The sequence below is a fragment of the Serinus canaria genome, chromosome 4, assembly GCF_022539315.1.
Source record: "Serinus canaria isolate serCan28SL12 chromosome 4, serCan2020, whole genome shotgun sequence".
Taxonomy (NCBI): Eukaryota; Metazoa; Chordata; class Aves; order Passeriformes; family Fringillidae; genus Serinus; species Serinus canaria.
The window spans coordinates 24,990,350-25,010,217 of record NC_066317.1 but is presented as its reverse complement, the minus strand read 5'-3'; the positions used below and the strand labels follow the sequence as shown (position 1 = coordinate 25,010,217).

Sequence of the window (19,868 nt, the reverse complement as noted above, 5' to 3'; positions counted from 1 at the left end):
GATAGTTTAGCACAATGAGCTGATTGGAGAGAGCTGGGAGTAACCATTTCAGTAACATATGAGCTGTGAAGGAGGGAGAAGGAATGATCTCGCTGTCTACATTTCAGGAAACAGAAGAGACAGAGCTTGCCAACAAACCAGTAAGCAGGACATACCGTGCTTAAACTTTCAATAAATTTTTGCTACAATTTTTTTTCAGCAGAAAGTGTCCTTTGACAAAAGCACTTAAAAAGCCATTGTTACCCTGAAATTATCTAGAATTAAAAAAAAATTGTAAAGACTTTGGTGAATGCTTGCTGCTAACAGCCCCTAGTGATGTTAGTACGATGCAGAACTGACAATTAGATCTTAATATTATTCTGGCATGGTGATTAAGCTGCTCTATAACTTTAAGCATTACCATCACAACATGGCATCTCTAGAAGTTGCACAAAACCAGCCAACTGTGTGACAGGAGTGCTTTGAAATGCTCAGGGTGTCAAAAGAGGTCTTTTCTACAGGCACTGATAAGCAAATATTCTTCTTCCTATTTTCATTTATCTCCCTGTCACTTTTGAAGAGACCTATGCAGGACTTACTTGTAATAAGCTGTTATATAAATTTCTATCCAAGTGAAACAGCAGACTCTTACTGCCTTAAAATATTCTAGGGTGAAAACCTTTCCACCTATGGAAGTGCATCTTAGAGATTGAAGTATTTTATAGGGGCTGTAGCAATACTTTTTCACCTTTTGCTTCCAGACAGATGCCAGCACAGAGAGCCCCAGGTTCTGGCAGGAATTTTTCTAGAGCCATATACATAGAAACCCTGGCAAAGTCCACATGGTTTTCTCTACCTCTGCAATCTAGACTTTGACTTGTAATTTAAAAACATCAGTCATCATTTCAGTACTATGTGGTTCTGATCTGCATATTTACTGTGTTTTAAATAATCTGTGTCTTTTAGCCATTGAATTACATCCCCACCACCAGAAGTTCTGTGAATGTTCAATCAAAACACTGAAACTTTATTTTTTTTATCTTTCTAGGTAAGCACTGTAGTTCTGTGTAATTCATATGACTTTTTGAAACTCCAGATTTTTTTCCCCTTTTATGAGCTATGTATAAAATCCACATGTAAATACACACACACATTGATTTTTTTAAATTGACCTAGCCTGTGTAAAATGCTTTGAAATTTTTGGCTGGATTGATCCACTGAAGTGTTACCCTCTTGCATGGTTTTAAGCCCTGAAGTCTCAATTAGAAAATGAATTTGAGTGAAAGACAAGAACAAAAAAATCCTTCACACACTTATACTGTAGCAACAAGAAAAAAGAATGCAAATATACTCACGGCTGTAACATTTCATGTACATATTCATCTACAAAGCCATTTGAGGTTTCAGCTCTCTGCTTCCAAGCTGGACTTTCCTTCCCAGAAAGAATAAGGTTGCAGGGACTGCCATCCAGTGGGGAACCAACAGCTTAGCAGGGGATTGGAACTGCAGAAAGGTAAAAGTTAAAGGTGTCAAGGCTGAAAAAGGCTGAGTAGTAGCTAATGACAATGCTGGAAGTACTAATGATGGAAGGAATTTCCTTAGTCAGCTTCAGAGATTATTGATAGTATTTAAGTACAAGTCCTTTATTTTCCAAATGTAGGTGCAGAAAGGCAGTACCTTGTACTGACCAGGAAAAGCAGGTAAAATTAGGCTTGTTCAGTCACAGCCTAGTGAACAAGCAGTGGTTAAACACAATCCTTAGACACATCCAAAATACTACAAGTATTATTACCCTCTTTGCACGGGTCTGTTTCCATTGATTTTGGTGAAGTGCAGCCTGGGTTTACCTATGTGTTAGATGAGACTAAAAAATATTTAAGGTAACTGTGTATCTGCTGCCTTTTAAAACACTAGAGGAAAAAACCTCCTCATACATCTGAAATTATTCCTCCTTAGGCTATGAAACCAAACTATGATTCAAATATAGTTTGTTAATTTTGTTATTTAGCAGTGGGTTTAGGCATCGTGTGCCTTGTGTACCTTTAAAGAAACTCTGATGGAATGTTCCATTTTCCTGGTTTTATGACCTTTCATATTTATTGCCTTGTCTACTACGTGTATGAATCTTGATAATTGTGACAGATTTTTCTTAGTTGGTTCTATTGTGTACAGACCATATGTTGTCTATGCTCATAAAACACTCAGTAACTGTATGTGCAGAAAAACATTTTTTCATGTTACTTGCTAAGAAACTTAAGAACCTGCAGGTCATCCCTGCAGAGGTGTTTTTAAATCCAGCCCCAGGAAACAATTGCCTCCTTTCCTTAGAGTTGTGATGAAGCTTTGGCAGTATTCTCAGATGTATTTGGCAGTTAACTTACACTGATTTAAACAAAAATTATGTACCTGAATTCCATGAGGATCCTGGCTTGACTGCTGTTGATGTAGGTTTTGGCGTGCCTCCGTTGGCTCCCTGGTGTAATGATTGGGAATGCAGTAGGATTTTTATTGTTTTCAGGATGAGTCATGCAGGCAGCAGCACAACAGATGGTGTAGAGTGTAGAACAATAAAGACAAAGGTAGGAGACAGCTAAGAGAAAACTGGAATGGACAAAGAAACAACCAGAGGATGAGAGAAGCTGAAAGCAGGAGAGAAGCCAGGAGGTTAAGCTTTGCCACAGATAGCAGGAGCTAATGAAGTGTGGAGTCAGTGCAGGGTAAAGTAGCTCAAACAATGGCCAGCAGGGAATATTGAAGGACCTGCAGTCAGAGTAGAAGGAACAGAGGCAGGAATACTGAGGAGCAAGGCTCATGGACAGCCAGGTGGGTGCTGGGGCTAAGTGATGGATTTCAGTGTGATAGAAGAGCAAGTACCAGTGAGGAGGAATAAGGAAGTGGAAAAGCTGAGGAGACTGATAAATAATACCCTTTGAAGGTAGAAATACCACAGCAGTTAGAAAGACAGCAATCAAAACCAACAGTGGTATCCTGGAACTCAGAAGTCTGGAGTGACAGCAAAGAAACAAGGGATGGCAGCTGCTGAAAGACAATAGGATAAAGACCTTGAATAAGCTCAGACCAGCATCAGGCAAGCAGGAGGAGATGAAACACAGCATTCAGAGCTGGTTTAACAACAGCTGTAGCAGAGAGAGGTAGACACACTTGGGGCAAACACCAAAGAAGTTAAATTCCACAGGTCAGTGAAGTACAGTTGCTGAAAGGAGGTGTCTGGAGAAGCTGGTGTAATTGAGAAATGTGTCAGTGTCTAACAGCTGCTCCAGCTCAAAGAGGGGAAAAGCAGAGAAAAAAGCTCCACCAGCAAAATATTTCCTAGGAATATCACAGGTTCCTTCCTCCCACTCATCACCCTGTTCTAATACAGCAGCTATATTGACAGCTGTCTAACTATAACACATTTTATGTGAAGGACTAAGATGACAAATTTAAAAGAAAAAGGCCTTAAACAATCCTCCATACACTTCTATTCCCCTTACCCCAACAGCTAATTCCTTTTCCTGTCCTGGCAGTAGGCAGTTAAAGGAGATACTTTCTGCTGTCATGTCTAGCTCATACAACCACTTGATTTTTCAGACTGAACCAAGGCCAGCAGCACTCTGTCCTACAACTGCACTGCAGGGATATTTTTAAAGGACAGATTTTGCTATTTGCAAAGACCTTCAATGACTGTTTTTAAAGACACAGAGCCTTGGTGTTTGGAAAGTCAAAAGTTTTGTTCTCAGCCGTGGAATAATAAAGATGGGCAGTCGCTGAAAGACACCTCCAGAAACCAGTCACTCATCCCAAAACAAGCCAAAGGTACCTGCAAATTTTAGCAGGCATTTGCCAAGCCTGTTCTTAAAGCTGCACAAAGAAGTGCTGCCACTGACACAGACTATTTAGTCCAGTAGTAAACTATTTTACCCTTATGAAAATCCTTCTAGTACCCCAACTCCTCCTTGCTGCTATGAAGCTCTTTTACTACTGATGCACAAACAATATTTCTTAGTTCATTTTCCCACTTAATTTTATGCCTTCTATACCTGGAGGTTTAAAGTTTTTCCAGTGTCTCCATGTGATGTTGTATTGCTGCACAAAAGGCAATCTGCTCTCATCTTCAGCTTGTGGTGCAGCAGAACCCAAGGACTTACTCACATCCCACATTTTGTCAGCTATTTTCCTTGAGTAGCATTGATACTTTGCACTTGTTCCCAGAAAGAATAAACCAGCCTAGTTTTTTTAGACCACTCATTAATTTGTTAGGATCACTATGCATCCTAATTCTGTCCTCCCAGCTGTCTTTGAGTTTTATGATTTCTGCTTATTTAGTCAGCACACTCTCCTCAATACAGGTCAGTGGGTGTTGAGCAAAACTAGCCACAGGACAGACCTAAAAAGTAAGATATCTTTTCACTTTGATATAAAGACATCAACTAATCAGCAAACACTCTCTGAAAATGCTTCCTAAAGTACTTTGGAATTCAGCTTATAGCTGTTTTAGCTAAGCCAAGTTTCCAAAACATTCTAGACACTATCAAAATCTACAGCCCAAACTCTGATTTTCTTCTATCCATGGGGCCCATAACTCTCATATATGCCTTTATCTTCATATAACTTATTCTTTAAAAATCCAAGTTGGCTACTCATATTTTTGCCATTTTCTTCCAGGTGCTTAAAATGCTTCCCCCACACCCCAAAACCTCTTGTTCCAACTGCAGTTATGCTTATTTTTTAATAATTCCCCATTCCTCACAGTCTCCATCTGCATTTAAAGGCAGATGATACACCGGAAAGCCCAATGTAGTAAACATATTATCTACCATCCAGGATCTGTCAGAAATACCTAAAAATTCTTAAATTATTTAAGCTGTCTACAAAGTAATGAGAAAAAGTTAAACTTTCACAGTTTATTTTAGAATAACACAACCAGTCTGAGTTCTTTCACACTTTTTCTTTCCCTGTTTCCAGCTAAAAGCATAACATTTCCACTAACAACAAGGGAAACCAGTACCCCCATCCACACTGATCTCTGTAGTGAAAACTGATACCAAAAAGAGAAGGAAATTACAAATGTCAGTCTTCCACAAGCATTAGGCAGCAGATGATACCATATTGATCTGATTTACTGAGAGATAAATACTATTTCTTCCAGCCTGCAGGTAGAACAGTGTAAGAGCTTTGACATTCATAGAACCCATATGGGATGATGAAATGTAACTCCATCCCATGCCTGAAGAACATTAGTAACTAAACTGATATCATCAAACAGGAGCTCAGCAAATTGCCTTATGGACTCAAGACAGTGGACAGCAGAATGCAGTGCCCTGCTTCTGCATTTCCAATTAAAACACAGTAGAAGTCAGACATGCTTGATTCTCATTACAAGGCCACAGCTGTTGCTCTGAAATGAGCTCATGGTCTCAGTCCAGTTCTTGGCTGAAAGGTATCCATGTCAAACAAAAAGGACACCAGCTCAAATAGTTTTTACCAGAGCAACCAAATCACCTAGAAACTCCCATATTCCTACTAGCCACTTCCCATGAAACACTACCCTTTGAACAGAGTTTGATGCATTAGTTATATGTTTTGTTGTCACTAAAATCCAGATCTCTCCAGAGTTCTCCAAACATTAGTGTAGCTGAAAAACCTTAATGTAACTGCAAAGTATTACAAAACGTTCTTCTGAGATTTCTACTGTAACTGCTCCAAATAATTTCTTCTAATTGTTTCAATCCTCCTTTACCAAGTTCTGGAAGAAATATATTCTAAAGAAACTGTAGTGCTGAGAAGTAGCAATTAGAAATTCTGAAAATAGGCCAGTTATTGTTGCAACTCTTTTTGGGACAGTCATAAAGACGTAGGAAAAACACAATAATCACATTCACAAACGTGTAATACCAATTACACTATCACAGATGCTGATTACACTATCACAGACATTGCTATGCTGTAGGAAAACAGTTTCCATTGCATGCTAGATTTCCATATGTCAGGAAAAAAAAAGAGAATTGCTGTCTTTCCCAGAGGCACATTGGCTCTCTGTATTGAAGGCAGCAGAAGAAATTAAGGGTTTTTTCAGGTTATAAGACTAACATTTCTTCATAATGGTTGAATCATCCTCCTTCTCCTACAAATTATTTCAGTGACACAAATCTTCCAAATATGTGTCAGTTCTTGGAGAAGTAAGGAGCGGGGTCAGTGGAACTATTGCATTGGACTCCCAGAGGGCAGACTTTGGCCTGATTATGGCCCAGACTGGCAGAGTCCCCTGGGTCACAAAGGAGTCCAGGAAGGCCTGACATTCCTCAAAAAGAAAATTGTAAAGATGCAGAAGCAGGATATGCCTAAAGACAAGACAAGGAGGAAGGAGACTGAACAGAGAGCTTTGGCTGAAAATCACAACCAAAAGGAGAGTTTATGACCTTTGCAAGAAGCAGTGGAGGAGTACAAAAAGGTCAAGAGGACGTGCAGGGAGAAAATTAGAAGGGTCCAAGTTCACTTAGATCTTAAGCTGGCTACTGCTATAAAAGACAACTGAAAATTACAACTAAACATATATTAGCAACGAAAGAGAGTCTAAGGAGAATCTCCATCCTTTACTGAATCTGGAGTGAAACATAGTGACCAAGGATGAGGAGAAGACTGAGGTACTCCATTCCTTCTTCACCTTGGTCTCCAACAACAAGACAAGTCATTCCGTGGGTAGCCAGCCCTCTGAGCTGGAAGACAGGGATGGGGGGCAGAATGAAGCCCCCATAATCCAAGGGAATTGGGCACACACAGATCTATGGGCCTGGATGGAATCCATCCAAGGATCCCCAGCAGAGGCAATTGGTAGAATTGCTCACTGAGCCACTTCCCATCACTTACCAGCCCCTCTGCATCTGGAGGTATTTAAAAGACACGGAGATGTGGCACTCAGGGACATGGTTTGGTGGTGGGCTTGGCAATGCTGCATTGATAGTTGGATTTGATAATCTTAAAGATCTTTTCCAACCTAAATGATTCCATTATTCTTTTACTGTTCCACAATATGCAAGTGTCTGGAAAATGCATTGAGGGAAAGACTAAAAAATAAGTCAAGGTCTGTTCTTTTTCATCTAGATGTATATTTCAACTTAACTCGATTAAGTATAAAATCATTTTAGGGTTCATATATGTATATACTAACTTTCAAAAGCTACACAAGTTATATATGTCTTCCTGACTATACTGACTAGGCATCATCTCTCAGAGATTATACTGAAGCCATGCATTCAGTATTTTCTCCATCAAGACAGCCAGAAAATCAAGACCTCTCCACTTCAGCCTGACTCTTTCTGTTGCACTTGGAAGCAGGCCAAATCTCTGGTTTTAATCAGGAAAGACGTGTTCCTGCAGGCTCTGCTTTACCTTTACCTTGTTTTTAACCTTTCACCCACGATCTAGTTCAGTTGAACCTTGAAGATATGAACATGAAACACAGATGGATATTGTCATCAGTTTTCCTTCAGTCACTGAAACATTCTTATTACTATTCCAAGCCCCTGCTTTAGAGGCCACCTGCTGTTACTTATAAAGAACAGCAGACAATTACAGAATATACCAGCCTTGCTTTACTGCCAAGGGGATTAATCTAACACACAGCAATACTTCTTCTTTGCAGTTTATGTGACTCAGTAGAAATTTTATCTTGGGTGACAAAGAAGCCTCCAAACCACTTTCAAAATTAACCAATCTCCAGTAGAGCATTCTGCCATCTTCCAACCTACCATTTCTGGGTAGTCCATCTTCTGCTCTGCATTTGTGGTCCTGGTTCTTTCCGTGCCAGACTTGGGCAGATGATCATGCCAGACCTAGCTGGGAGTCTGTGACCAAAAAACCATGATGTTCCTTCAGCCTTATTTATTGCAGAGGGAGTTACCTAGTTATACTCTCCCAAAATTATATTCTACCTTGCAAGTATGTCTGCTTCAGTTGTTGTTTCAAGTTACAACTGAAATTTGCAATGACAGTGAAAGGCACTTCACAGAGCACAGGCACTGAACTGTGCCTTTAAAGTCACTGTTGAAGAGCCTGCTCTTTTAGAACCAGCTGCAAACTTGGGATGCTGAAGCTAAACCACACTACAACAAGCAATGAGCCAGAAGAGTCTTGATTTTAGTCAGTGAACTTTCTGGTTTGACTTACCTCTCAGAGTATTTTAAAAGATGACTTAAGATGCAGTTATTTACTTACATAGTATCAACACTCCCCCCTGAAGTTAAGCGTATGTCTCACCAAAACCAGAGTGGCTAAAAGATAACTGTTAAAAAGACTGGAAATGTTGCAGTTATGAGCCTCATAAAACAGCTCAAACAACCTTAAATCTTAATGACAAACATGTAAGATGAACAGATGCAAGAGTGTCACATCGTACATAAAGATGTGGCAGTGGAAGTGACATATCCTGAGGACAGATGATTAACAACTAGCTCAGAAATTTGATTAAGTATGTGAACAGCAATGCTTACTTCACAACTACAGGAATAAATAACTTTTCTACTTTATACTATTATACTGATTAAAATAGTGCTTCAAACATATATGGACTGCAAAAAAAGACATTTATGGTGATTCAGAGGGGTCTTTCCTTCCCCAAAATGCATTACATTACTTGAATTAAACATTTCAGCAACACTCAATCTTTTAAAATTAAGACAAATTAAACTGGAACTTTGCCTCACACAAAAAAGCAGCAGCCTCAGAAGTAAGTGTTATTGGCTACTGATTACAGCATGTTGTTTGCATACAGTACAAATTCATGGAAAATGAGGTTTCTTGTCCCTGATACTAAAAAAAAAAATAAAATCATTATCCAACAGTGAAAAACAAAGTTGAAATTACATGGTCATGGTATGGCACCTCCTGTCTGAAGGCAGAACAGTCCATACAAACAAGATAAAGCTTTACAAGTTGCACAAATTTAAAATAATTTTTTAGAAAATAAGTTTTATTTGGCTCCTTTTGTACACTTTTTCTTAAAAAAAAAATGCACATTCATACAGTTTGCCCTTCCCAGTGCATGTCTGGATCTGCTCACATTGAGCGTTAATATCATTAATATCAAGGCCAAAGATGCCTTCACAATAATTTCAGATACATTGTATTCTGGCTGTAAAGCATCCAAAGTTACTTATTTTCTGATTACAACTTGGAAATCAATGTTTTGAGTGTTTCTTCTCTGATTCACATACATAATTGTCCCAAACAAGGAAGAGGAGACAGACCTGCAACAAAGAACCGTCAATGGCGAGAACTCGTTCCAAGTAGAGCTAAAGGTAGGTTCTCTGCTCCACACCGAGATGGAATATAAAAGAAATACTCAGCTATATAACTTTCTCTTTTTCAAAAGCTCTACATCAGAAATGATAAAACATTGCTTGAAAACTACAGATCAGCCAGCCACTGGTAGTGACAGTTTGTTTGCAGAGAAAGCACTCTTTCCCTAGTTGTTTCTCATGGCCAGGTCTCTGCTGTTGATGGTGACTATGGAACTTGTTTCTTGCTGTTTCTTCTTAAAACACTTTGTGAAGAGGAGGAAATTCAGCTCACACTTTCACACAGCACAAGAGGTACTAACCCATCAAGTAGCCCCTACAGAAAGAAAATCAATTCATAGAAAAAGTTAGTAAACATAGGCAGCACTCCTCAAAAATTAAGAGGCAGACAATCTTAAACCAAAACTTAAGACTGAAAATGCCTCTGCTGATCAAGACTATTTAGCCATCTTAACAACACACTCCGTCCTCAGCTGATTTTCTTCAATGAACACTGAAAATGCATTAGCAATGTTCTTAATTCAACTTTGGTAGTTGTTTGGAAATTTTGAAGCCCACATTATACCCTAAGAAATGTCCTGTATTTGTCCTTTACACAAACTACAAGTGTTAAGATATTCAATACAGCCTGATCTTTTCTGACACTTCACACAAATCTGCTGTCTCTTTCTCTTCCATTTCTCTGAAGCCCTGTTCTTTTCATGAATTTCAGAATGAGAACTGTTGTACAGACACACATGTACTCAGTGAAGCAAAAAAAACCATACAGCATCAATGAAGCAAGAAAATATAGGGCAGTTCCCTATCCAGACAGCTGCTGCGTGATGGGAACCCATCACTTCTGTGTTATGAAACAATTTTTTTACGTATGCTGCAGAGGCCAAACAAGTATTTAAGAATAGAATTACTGTCACTATTAATTCAACACCTCATGAAGCTACTCCAGAAATTACCTACCAGTGCCTCAAAAAACAGGTTTCAGCTATTCTAAATTAAATAAATAGACTGAAAAATACAGAGGAGGAAAAAACTGGAAAACCTGCATTTGGATTTTGCACAGCCTGAAAGCTACAGTACTTTGACAGTTCCATATTCCTTAAAGCCCTACTTTGTAGCTACTTACCTGACCAGTACATACAATGAATTTTAAGGTACACTGAGCAAGTCAGACTCAGTAATCACATTTTCTAACATACCAGGAAATGTCACCCTTTTTTAACTATAAGCACAATCTTACAGAAACTGGCTCCCAAAGCATCCCACCTCATTTAAGGCAGCTTGTTCCAAAAAAAAGCAGTGAAAAAAGCAACTTATATCCAAGCTGAAGATCACCATATTTTCTCTTACTCTTAAATATAACACAGCACACACGAGCCACAGAAGAGAATAAAGACTGAAAGACAGTTAAATCACTTACGGTAATTTCATCCTCATGAAAACTCTGGCCATGAAGAAGCTCAAAAGCACACTAACAAATCCAATAAAGAGCAAAAGAAACCTATTCAACTTGGGGATATTTGGTGCATTGGATCGATCCAGAATTATGAATCCTAGGCCACCCATTGTGAAGAGGAAGCTGGATGCAAGGCCTTCCATAATGTACTGTCCATTTACTCTAAAGGGAAAAAAAAAAGGTGAAAAGAGTCAGAAAAAGATTAAAGAGATTATTGTACAGCTGTATTGTTTGTACAGCTACATGCTTTAGCTGTACAAACACACAGGATGATTAACTTTGATGGCTGATTTTCTAACTAAAGCAAGTAGGAAAATGTTATACAATTACACCAAGACATTAATACACAATTTATGTCCAGAACTGAGAGTCTGCAAGGTGTCCAGTGCAGCACACAGGAGGATTTGTACATATTTGTGCATACCAACAGCTACCACTCAGCTCACTGGATTGTAAAACCACCCAGTGCAAGGAGGTCCCTGGTTATGCAGATGATCCCAAGGCATGGCACCACGACCTTCTTATTTCCATCCCCATGTTTAGGCAGGACTGCCTCAATCCTCCTCTCAGGACAAATTCCACTCAAAGCACTATGGCAGCACATGAAGCACATCTTCTGGCTCCAGCACACATCCTGTAGGATGTTCTGCTGCCTGCTTGCTGAGCCTGCATTGGATCCATTGCAGAGACCAGCCTGGGGGTGCCCCATGGGGCTCTTTGTCAGCCCAGGCAGCTGCACTGCCTGGGCTGACAGAGAGCTGACATTTTTCCTTCTTACAAATGGAAAGAGATGGAGAGTGAGGAAGCTGAGATGCACAAAGAATATTGCACCTGGATCACGAGTCTCCTGCTTCCCACAGTCAGTGGACCATTTTCCCATCCTCCTAAATAGCAACCTCATAAAACTGGCACTGATGAAACTACGGAGGATGGCCGTACAGAAATAAAGATTATCATTACTGCCTCATATCCTGGAAACAAACAAGTTTGTCTTCTCTTGTCTTGTTTACCCTGACAGTGCTAACAACTCCCTGCAGCAACTTGATTCATCAACATTGCAACAATCCAACCCAGTCTGAAGAACACATCTAGTCCAAGCCAAAATCTGTCACATCAACCATGCCACAGACTTCACCGATTCAATCAACCTTTTAGTATTTAATAAAAATCATTCTTTGTTTCCACACACATAGATACCCCCCAGTTACAAAAGTAGACTTAACTCTCTTCAGACCAGTTTATTACTAGGAGTCTCCAGGTAATTTTCAGTAATATAAGCCAAAGGCACTAGGAACACCCTGTTGTTACACATTTGTAACAATGTTCCCCACCAGAATCCCAAGTACACTAGAGTTAAAAACGTTAAGAAACAAAAGTTTCCCAAACATTACATATTCTGCAACAAAAATTGATCAAATGTATCTGCATCCAGTATAAAGCTCAACCTGATTAGCAAAAAAATAAGTACCTACAGCACAAACCAATTTCCTTCTACCAGACCTTTCATTTTTAAAAGTTTTAGGACTAGGTTGTTTGATTTCCACTGGTTTCAATGCTGATTTGGTGGGCTTTTCGTAAAAAGCAAAAGAGAGTTCTTGGCAAACCAAGAACAGATATAAAACAACTCCTGCCTTGCAGAGAGGGAAGGGAAGGGAAGGGAAGGGAAGGGAAGGGAAGGGAAGGGAAGGGAAGGGAAGGGAAGGGAAGGGAAGGGAAGGGAAGGGTGCACAGCTCGGCAAGAGGGGTTTATTCCCTTGAGCTTAGGCATTTGCAAGACGCCGCTCGTGGGAACAGGGCCCTGCTCTTACCTGTATGCCAAGAAAGCCACCGGCCTCTGATGCCCGTGTTCGTCTGTCATGGACCCCACGCTCGGAGGTTCCACGATCACGTCATAGATAATTCCTGCGGGGAGGAAAGCAAGCACTGACTTGGACCCGCAGCAGCGAGAGCCGCCCTGACACCGCGGGCACGCTGCGGGATGCCCGAGGCTCGTGTTTTACGGGCGGTTCGGACCGGACACGGGGTCAGCCGCGGCTCTGCCACCGGGGCAAGGACCGAGGGAGAGCTGCTCCGTGAGCGGGGCCTCCCCTTCACCCGCCCGGCCCGGCCTCACCTCCGGTGATGAGGAAGTAGGACACGACCACCAGCGCGTACACGGTCATGGCCGAGGGCATGTGCACCCAGCTCGGCCGCTTCAACTTGATGTTGGGGCACTCGAGCACGGCGAAGGGCAGGCGGTACAGCGTCTCCATGGCCGCCGTGCGGTGCCGGGGCGGCCGCAGCCCGCTGCTCCCTGCCGGCGCTGTCCGCTCCCTCCCGCCGCGGCCGCGCTCGGCCACCGACACGAAGGCGGAAACGGAAATGGGCTGCCTCGTCCTGACAGGGGGGAGTGGATCCCTTTCTAAAGAGACAAACTAAACAAAGCTCTAGAAACTTGCGACCAGGCTTAAATGAAAGATTCAGACTTTTTTTTTCTGTCTGCATAAAGACATGGAAACGCCGCCAGTCTGCCGGCGAAGGGTCTAATCCGCCTTACTCACCTGCCAGGACCCGGCAGCCCTGACGTGTCGACGCTGGGTACTGCCTCCGGGGCCGGGGGCGTGGCTGAGGGCGTGGCCAGACGCAGGCCCCGCCTCCAGGCTGGGCAGCCACGTGGCCGCCCCGGGCCCCGCTTGTACTGCTGGCCCTGCCCGTCCGTCACTCGGTGGGACCCTGCTCGCTGGCCATCTCTGACCGCCGGCCACTCGCGGGACGCTCCTGCAGCAGGGGCGACTCCGGCGCCGCAGCCCCTGCCACGGGGTAGGAGCACCCTTTGGACACCCCTGTGCTGATGCAGTTTTCCGGCGCGGGGGGAGGAAAAGCCACGTCCCGCGTGAGTTTGCACAGTCAGGCCCGGCGAGCAGACCAAGTTCCGTACTGGGACTTTACCCCAGTCCCTGTGTTTGCAGGGGAGCGTGGGGCGTCCTTTGGGCGCACCATGGGATGTAATGCCCATCCTGACCCACAGGCAGGAAAAGGCACATCACAGCAGTCGCTGCTGAGAGCAAGCAGGGTACCGTGTGGTACAGCCCATCTCACACACTCCTGTAAGGGTGCACACATCGGCCCAGGCCAGCCAAGCCCCTGCTGCCTCTGTCCTCAGCTCGCTTTGGAGAGCAGCAGCGAGGCAGCACGTCAGAAATACTCTCCCTTTTGAGTGGAAGCCTCTCTAAGGAAAGGGGCGGGGAAGAACTCATCACTCCAGGTTACACAGGAGAGTGTCCCAAGCACCAGCTGAACTCGCCCACCTCGCCATGCTACCCAGCCTACTTCCCACGGCACAGCCCTTCCCCAAATGTCTGCCCCGTACCTACACTGCAGCCAACTGCTCAGTTTTAAAATAATTACGGGCCTTATTACCATTTCACTGACACACTGCCCCTAAGGACTGCTTTGATTTTTGCCTGTAGTGGCAACACCACTTCTCCTAACTCATAACTGTTGCCTTCTGGGGCAATCATGTCATTTATAGCTAGCTGTTTTCAGTCTCACCCTTCATGTTTGGAAGAATCTTCCTCACAGTACCTGTCAACAGATGTTTATGACATTTATCCTCATTATTCCAGAATTCTTTTCCCTCCAATCTCTACTTCTTTCCAAAGGCCTGGAGGAAAACTCTCATCTCACAGCCTTTAAGGCAAAACAGGGTTGCAGTGCACACCTGCCCTAGGTGCTGCTTCTTTTTTTTTTTTTCTCAGCATTCCAAAGTACTAAAATTTGCACCAGAACAGTAACACAACTAAGGAAATGTTAACCTTGTAAAGTAACTATAGTAACAGCACCCAAAAATGTTAAGAGTAGTAATGTTAGGCTCAAAACCTCCTTTAATGAGCTACAGCCTTTACACCTGAGCTGAGGAGAAATGCCTCACATACCTAAAGCTACATTTATCCATTTTGAGAATACCAACAATTTTAACTCCTTGGGAGACTGTGAAGAAATCCTTGGGGAGGTACAACTGCTTTCACCATGCACGGTATTAAATCACTTACCCTGGACAGAGCCACCTCCAGCTGTCACACCCAGCAGGCAGCTGAGAGTTGCCAGGCACCTCACCCAAAGCACCAGCTCACTGCCACCAGAAGGGCTTTTCGACTCAGCCTTCTGTCCTCTGTCCCTTGGCTGCCTGTGCAGCTGGCAGAGCTAGGCAGGGTCAAAACGCAGCATGCACTCAGGAGTGACCTGCACACATCTGAGCCACAGCCTGAGCAGACTGCACAGGTGACCTCAGAAACCCCTTGAAGTGGCACTCTCATGGCTCCCAGTAAACCTCTGTGCTGTTATTATTTCTCCTCCTTCCTTACTCTCATGGTGGAGCTCACTACTTTTTGAAAATATAGTTATTGGTTAAAAACAGGTAAAAATAGATGCCTGTCAAAAACTAAAAGCAGTTCAAAATTCAGAGTTGGGGCTGAGGAATACTACTGCACATACAAGCAAAGCAAGAATATCCTGACTGCGTTAGTACACTCTCAGACAGTGTTAAGAGACACATTTAGAGTTCTCTACAAGACAGAATGAAGCAAAGCCATGTTCAGTTTTTACAATTACATCCTTGATGATAACCCAACAAACTTTGGTTCAAACTTCAATACCAGAGGCCCAAATTGCTAATCTAAATCAGGAAGCCTTTAAACGTCTGTCCTAGCTGCACCCTGGAGCTCTGTTGGTATCATACCTGTAACTGCTGACCCAGGAAGATCTAACAAGATACAGCAGCTGCAGCTTTCTTCCTGAGATTCAGATGTAGCAGTAGGCAACTGTCTGGTGGATACAGCACTGACTTTGAGAAGTTAAGACTATTCTCTCCACTGTCTCTTGAGTAATACTAGATACAATTAAAAAAAAATTACATTAAGCTTATACTAGCTATCCTCTTCTGTTTGCTTTTCTTTTTCAAAGTCTTAACTTTCTTATGAGACAAGTCCTCCAATGACTTCATAAACAACTGCTGAAAGAAAACCTGCACTGCTGAAAATTATTCCAATCCCTCTACATGACTGAGCCTGAGCTGAGAGTCCTGTTTAACCAGACTTCCTTTCAGCAGGCAGCACTGAACAGAGCATCCTGACCTACAGGTTCTGCTGCAGCAAAACCCAGCTCTGCACTGTACAACCTGCAAGAAGCAGCAGCAGCTCCTACCAGCTTTGAGTCACACATGGAATGACAGGACACAGGAGAAGTGGAGATCTCATTTATTGGGCTGAAACTACAAATAGATTCACTTTGACTTCTGGCTCTGTGCTTGTGCCTTCAACACTTTCACAACGATCTTCTGCTCCTCAATAAGAAAAGCTCGTTTGATCCTGGAAAAGAAAAATGACTTTAGGATATATGTCTATCTACTAAAGTATAAACACAAAAATATAACAAATTACAATTAATTTTGCCACATTCATTGCACGTGTGGTGTTAGCTCCACAGTTACATAAAACATAAAAAGGGAACCTACTGCTGTTCTTGCCAGCAGCAAAAGACAGGCACAGTAGCACTGTAGCAGTTTGGGGATGGGAGCCCACAGTGCCTGCAAATTTAGGGTGGCTTGGAGGCAAGCAAGGTAATACTTGATGGCTGATCATGGGAAAATTTATCACCCTCACAAACTTCAAAGGCAAAAAGCAGAACTCCTAACTGGAGAATTAATTTAATTCTGTTGAAGTCAGAATTGGTGTGACGTGTGGTGGTCAGCTCTCTTCCTCAGAACTACAGGAAACTATGTGCATCCAGTTATCAAAAACAGGAATACTTTCCCTGTCAGGATTAAAGCTCCTTGCACATCAACAGGGAAAAGCCTAGCAGGTCAAGTCATGCCCAAATATGACTATTTCTGGAAGACATGCAGGACCACCAGGCAGATGGGACAGATCTGTGCACCAACACTCACATACCAACAGACTATTGGATGGTTCTGAGCTAACAGCACAAGTGTGCCACACACGCTCCTCTACCCTTAAACATTAAAATGTCCTCTGTAAGTACCTGGCATACATGGCTACTTCTGCAGTACAAACCTGTCAGAGATGCCTAAGCAGGTGCAGAAGAAAATCTGACCATTACAGACTGTAATTTCTGGTTTAGGCACAGTAAGAATAAAACATACTCATACACTAAAAACTACCTTTTAAGTTCATGAAGGATTTGGGAAAACCTCAGAAAAAAACGTGGGTTTTAATACAGAAAAGTTATGCTATGGCTCTGCAGCTCCAACAGCTTATTTTCAGTGGTACCTGAAGTAATTTATCTTAGAACTTACACATGCCAAAACTGGAAAAAAAATGCTAGCACTACAGATGAAAAAAAACCTGGCATTAGACTGCTGACCCCAGAGATCTGCTTTGTTTACCACTCACAGAGATGACAAACTCATGGTCATATTTTTCCACAAACTTGCCAAGGAAGCATAGGATATGCAATTGCTACACAATAAAACTGAATTCAGCGAGGCCTGGCAAAGGCCATTTTAAAGCTTAACCACATAAAGCTGCTTAACACACAACCACATAATACCTGTGAATCCCAAAACACTACAAAGAAGTGACAAATTCAATTAGATCTGCATAAGGCAAAACAGGACAACAGAACAGAATAATCTTAACTATGGGCAGTCAATACAAAAGATAAATACCCAGCATGAGCAGACTGTTTTGTATCGATGCAACAGTGCACCAAGAAATCCTGAAGAACACAACATCTCCACAAAGGAGCTCCATACGCAGGAACTCCCTCAAATCCAAGGGACAAAAATCACACACATCATTGCTTGATGTCCCCCACACTCACTCTCCATCTCCCTACACAAGTGTCAGACAAGAGTCTTCAAAGTTTGGGAGAAATGTAAAAATTTTGTAAGAAGCAACCTGAGGAATAAAGCTGGCTTTGTGTGAATTACCTGTCACGGACACACTTGGCACACATGGAGCCACCGTAGGCTCTGCTAACGTGCTTCTTCGTTTTTGACAGCCTCATCAGAACTTTGGGGCGCACAGCACGGACCTACAGACGGCAAAAAATAAACAAGTGTGTCATAGGACAGCAATTCTTTTTCTCTGCCACATAAAAAATAACATCACTTCCATAGTTAAAAAAAAATAAATAAAAAGCAGCAACACTTGAAGTTTACTATTCAAGATGCTAAAAAGTGACTGAGGTTGCAGCTCATTGCGTGGGCCATCCGAATTATTCCTAAGCTGATCTTTTCATTCCACCACAGTGGTTCAACAAGAAGTTCATTAAAGAACTGGATATAAAAAAGATTTTTTTAAAGATAGGAACTGCTCTAAGATCAACATTACTCAAGCATTCCTGTAACTGTTAAAAGCAATGGTGTTACTTCAAGAAAACCTACTGAAGAAAACTATGTTAAGAACATTCTTTTTTTCTAAATACTTTATAAACTTGGCTTACCCTTTTTTCCTTCAAGTCTAATAGATCCAATTTACGTTTTCAAATCTGCTATAGAATTGCCCTAGTTTTAAAAATTTCAGACTTTCTAACACTAGAGTTTATATTTAATAATAATGCAAACCGAGAGCACTAAAAAAAGTTTGAGCTTCCAAAGCTTATTTTGCCAGTAAACTTTACAACATTTGAACATTTTAAAGAAAAAGGTTATTTCAACAAGAACTGGTCAATAAGCAGGCTCGCTGTATATTTGGAAAGGCTCTTTGTCCTGAAGAAACACTGCAGCACAGCAACACCCTTAGGTGTTTATAATCATACTCACACCACGAAGTCTTCCTGGGCAAATCCCACATGCTGACTTGGGGGCCTTTCCCACTTTCTTGGTGTAAAGGTAAACAATCCTGTTCCCGGGTGTTCGGGACCTAAGCACAGCAGAGAAACACTCAGTTAACATAACAATCGGAAGAGAAGCATCACCTGTTTACAACACAAGTTTTCTTACACACGTTCTTACTTACAGTCTGGTCTTGTTGGAAGCTGTGTTGTAGGACAACCTACGGCGGTATGTCAGGCGCTGCACCATTTTTCACCCCTAAATAAATCAAAACCAAAGCGGGAGTAGTTAAGAGCTCGATGTTCACAGAGGAAATCACATCTCACAAGATCACCCGTACAGAGCCAAATGTGAATCAGCAGCTGCCGATTCGGTATTAATAAAACTAAAGCCTTTCCTGACCAGCGACATGAGCAGAACTATATCAGAGAACAACAAATCGCGTGACAGCGGGAAGATGCGATCCGCAATGAAGATTCACCCGAACTAACGCCAACGCTGTTCAAACATCCTAGTCTTGCGTGGATTATGTCAAGCTCTCCTAAGGAACTGCATAAAGCTTTATCAGCTCCGTACTTTATAGTCAACATAAGCTTCACTCGCAGCCCCGGGAGACGCGGGCCCTACTCGGGAGCCCCACGGCGGAGGCCTCGGCAGGCCCGGCCTCTCTGCCGGGCGGCTCTGCCCCCCGCTCCAGCCCACGCGCGGGCAGCAGAAGCTCCGCCGGCCCATCCCCACGGCCCCTCGGGGTCTCGGATCGTGCTCGCCGCCCGCCGGGCCGCGGATGGAGGCGGATGGGCAGCCACAGCCCTCGGTCGCCCACCGCCATACCTGGCGCCGCCGAACCCGGAAGAGGAAGCGGAAATGCGCGGGTCAACATTGAAATAGCGGCGCGCTGGAGCCCGGAAGAAATAGCGGCGCCTGCGCGCTGTAGTCCGTCTACCATGCCGGTCGGTGATTGGGCAGCGCCATGTTGTACGGCACAGAGGTGTTAGGTGGCGCCATGTTGTACGGCTGAAGCGGGGCGGAGCGCCGCTCGGCGGCGGGATCGGGAGCCGGAGCAATGGGCGCTATGGGGGCTCTGTTTTATTTACTGTGTGTTTTACTGAAAAACTGTTGTACTAAAATATCAGCTTCTGTCCTGGAAAAGAAGGATTTGTGCTTCACTATGGTAATTACGTAGCTGTGGGCCCAGAAGCCATTCCCCAACCTGCTGTTTAAGCTCTCAATTACAAGTCACTCCTACAGGCTTTTCTACGGTGCACTGGCTCGTGACACACCTGGGAGACGTGTGTCTTACACAGAACTTCAACAAGGAAAGGCTGATCCCACAGAATCCCTCAAAAGCCTTGCCTGGAGCGTTGCA

The 19,868-nt window shown here is 42.9% G+C and overlaps 2 protein-coding genes across 2 annotated transcripts; both read right to left on the bottom strand.

Annotated features, from left to right (window-relative positions):
* Positions 1–8,926: 8,926 nt before the first annotated feature.
* OSTC (oligosaccharyltransferase complex non-catalytic subunit) lies at positions 8,927–13,097 on the bottom strand. Its single transcript, XM_030239393.2, has 4 exons — positions 12,842–13,097; positions 12,537–12,630; positions 10,693–10,890; positions 8,927–9,591 (listed from the first exon to the last, which is right to left on the bottom strand). The coding sequence occupies exons 1-4, from the start codon at positions 12,978–12,980 to the stop codon at positions 9,573–9,575; spliced, it is 450 nt and encodes a 149-aa protein (XP_030095253.1). The 5' UTR covers positions 12,981–13,097; the 3' UTR covers positions 8,927–9,572.
* A 2,849-nt stretch (positions 13,098–15,946) lies between these two features.
* On the bottom strand, positions 15,947–19,418 carry RPL34 (ribosomal protein L34). Its single transcript, XM_009101260.4, has 5 exons — positions 19,334–19,418; positions 18,687–18,760; positions 18,491–18,590; positions 17,657–17,760; positions 15,947–16,073 (listed from the first exon to the last, which is right to left on the bottom strand). Exons 2-5 carry the CDS (start codon positions 18,749–18,751, stop codon positions 15,989–15,991), a joined length of 354 nt encoding a protein of 117 aa, XP_009099508.1. The 5' UTR covers positions 18,752–18,760; positions 19,334–19,418; the 3' UTR covers positions 15,947–15,988.
* Between the last annotated feature and the right edge of the window lie 450 nt (positions 19,419–19,868).

Bases quoted from the DNA above. Each gene is read 5' to 3' on its own strand.
- OSTC (XM_030239393.2), bottom strand. From the start codon at position 12,980: ATGGAGACGCTGTACCGCCTGCCCTTCGCCGTGCTCGAGTGCCCCAAC. The intron at 12,631-12,841 runs GTGAGGCCGGGC...TCCTCCCCGCAG, and splicing joins CTACTTCCTCATCACCGGAG to GAATTATCTATGACGTGATC. The intron at 10,891-12,536 runs GTAAGAGCAGGG...TTTTCCCTTTAG, and splicing joins GTGGCTTTCTTGGCATACAG to AGTAAATGGACAGTACATTA.
- RPL34 (XM_009101260.4), bottom strand. From the start codon at position 18,751: ATGGTGCAGCGCCTGACATACCGCCGTAGGTTGTCCTACAACACAGCT. The intron at 17,761-18,490 runs GTGAGTATGATT...TGCCGTCTGTAG, and splicing joins GCCCAGGAAGACTTCGTGGT to GTCCGTGCTGTGCGCCCCAA. The intron at 16,074-17,656 runs GTAATTCACACA...TTTCTTTTCCAG, and splicing joins GCCAAGTGTGTCCGTGACAG to GATCAAACGAGCTTTTCTTA.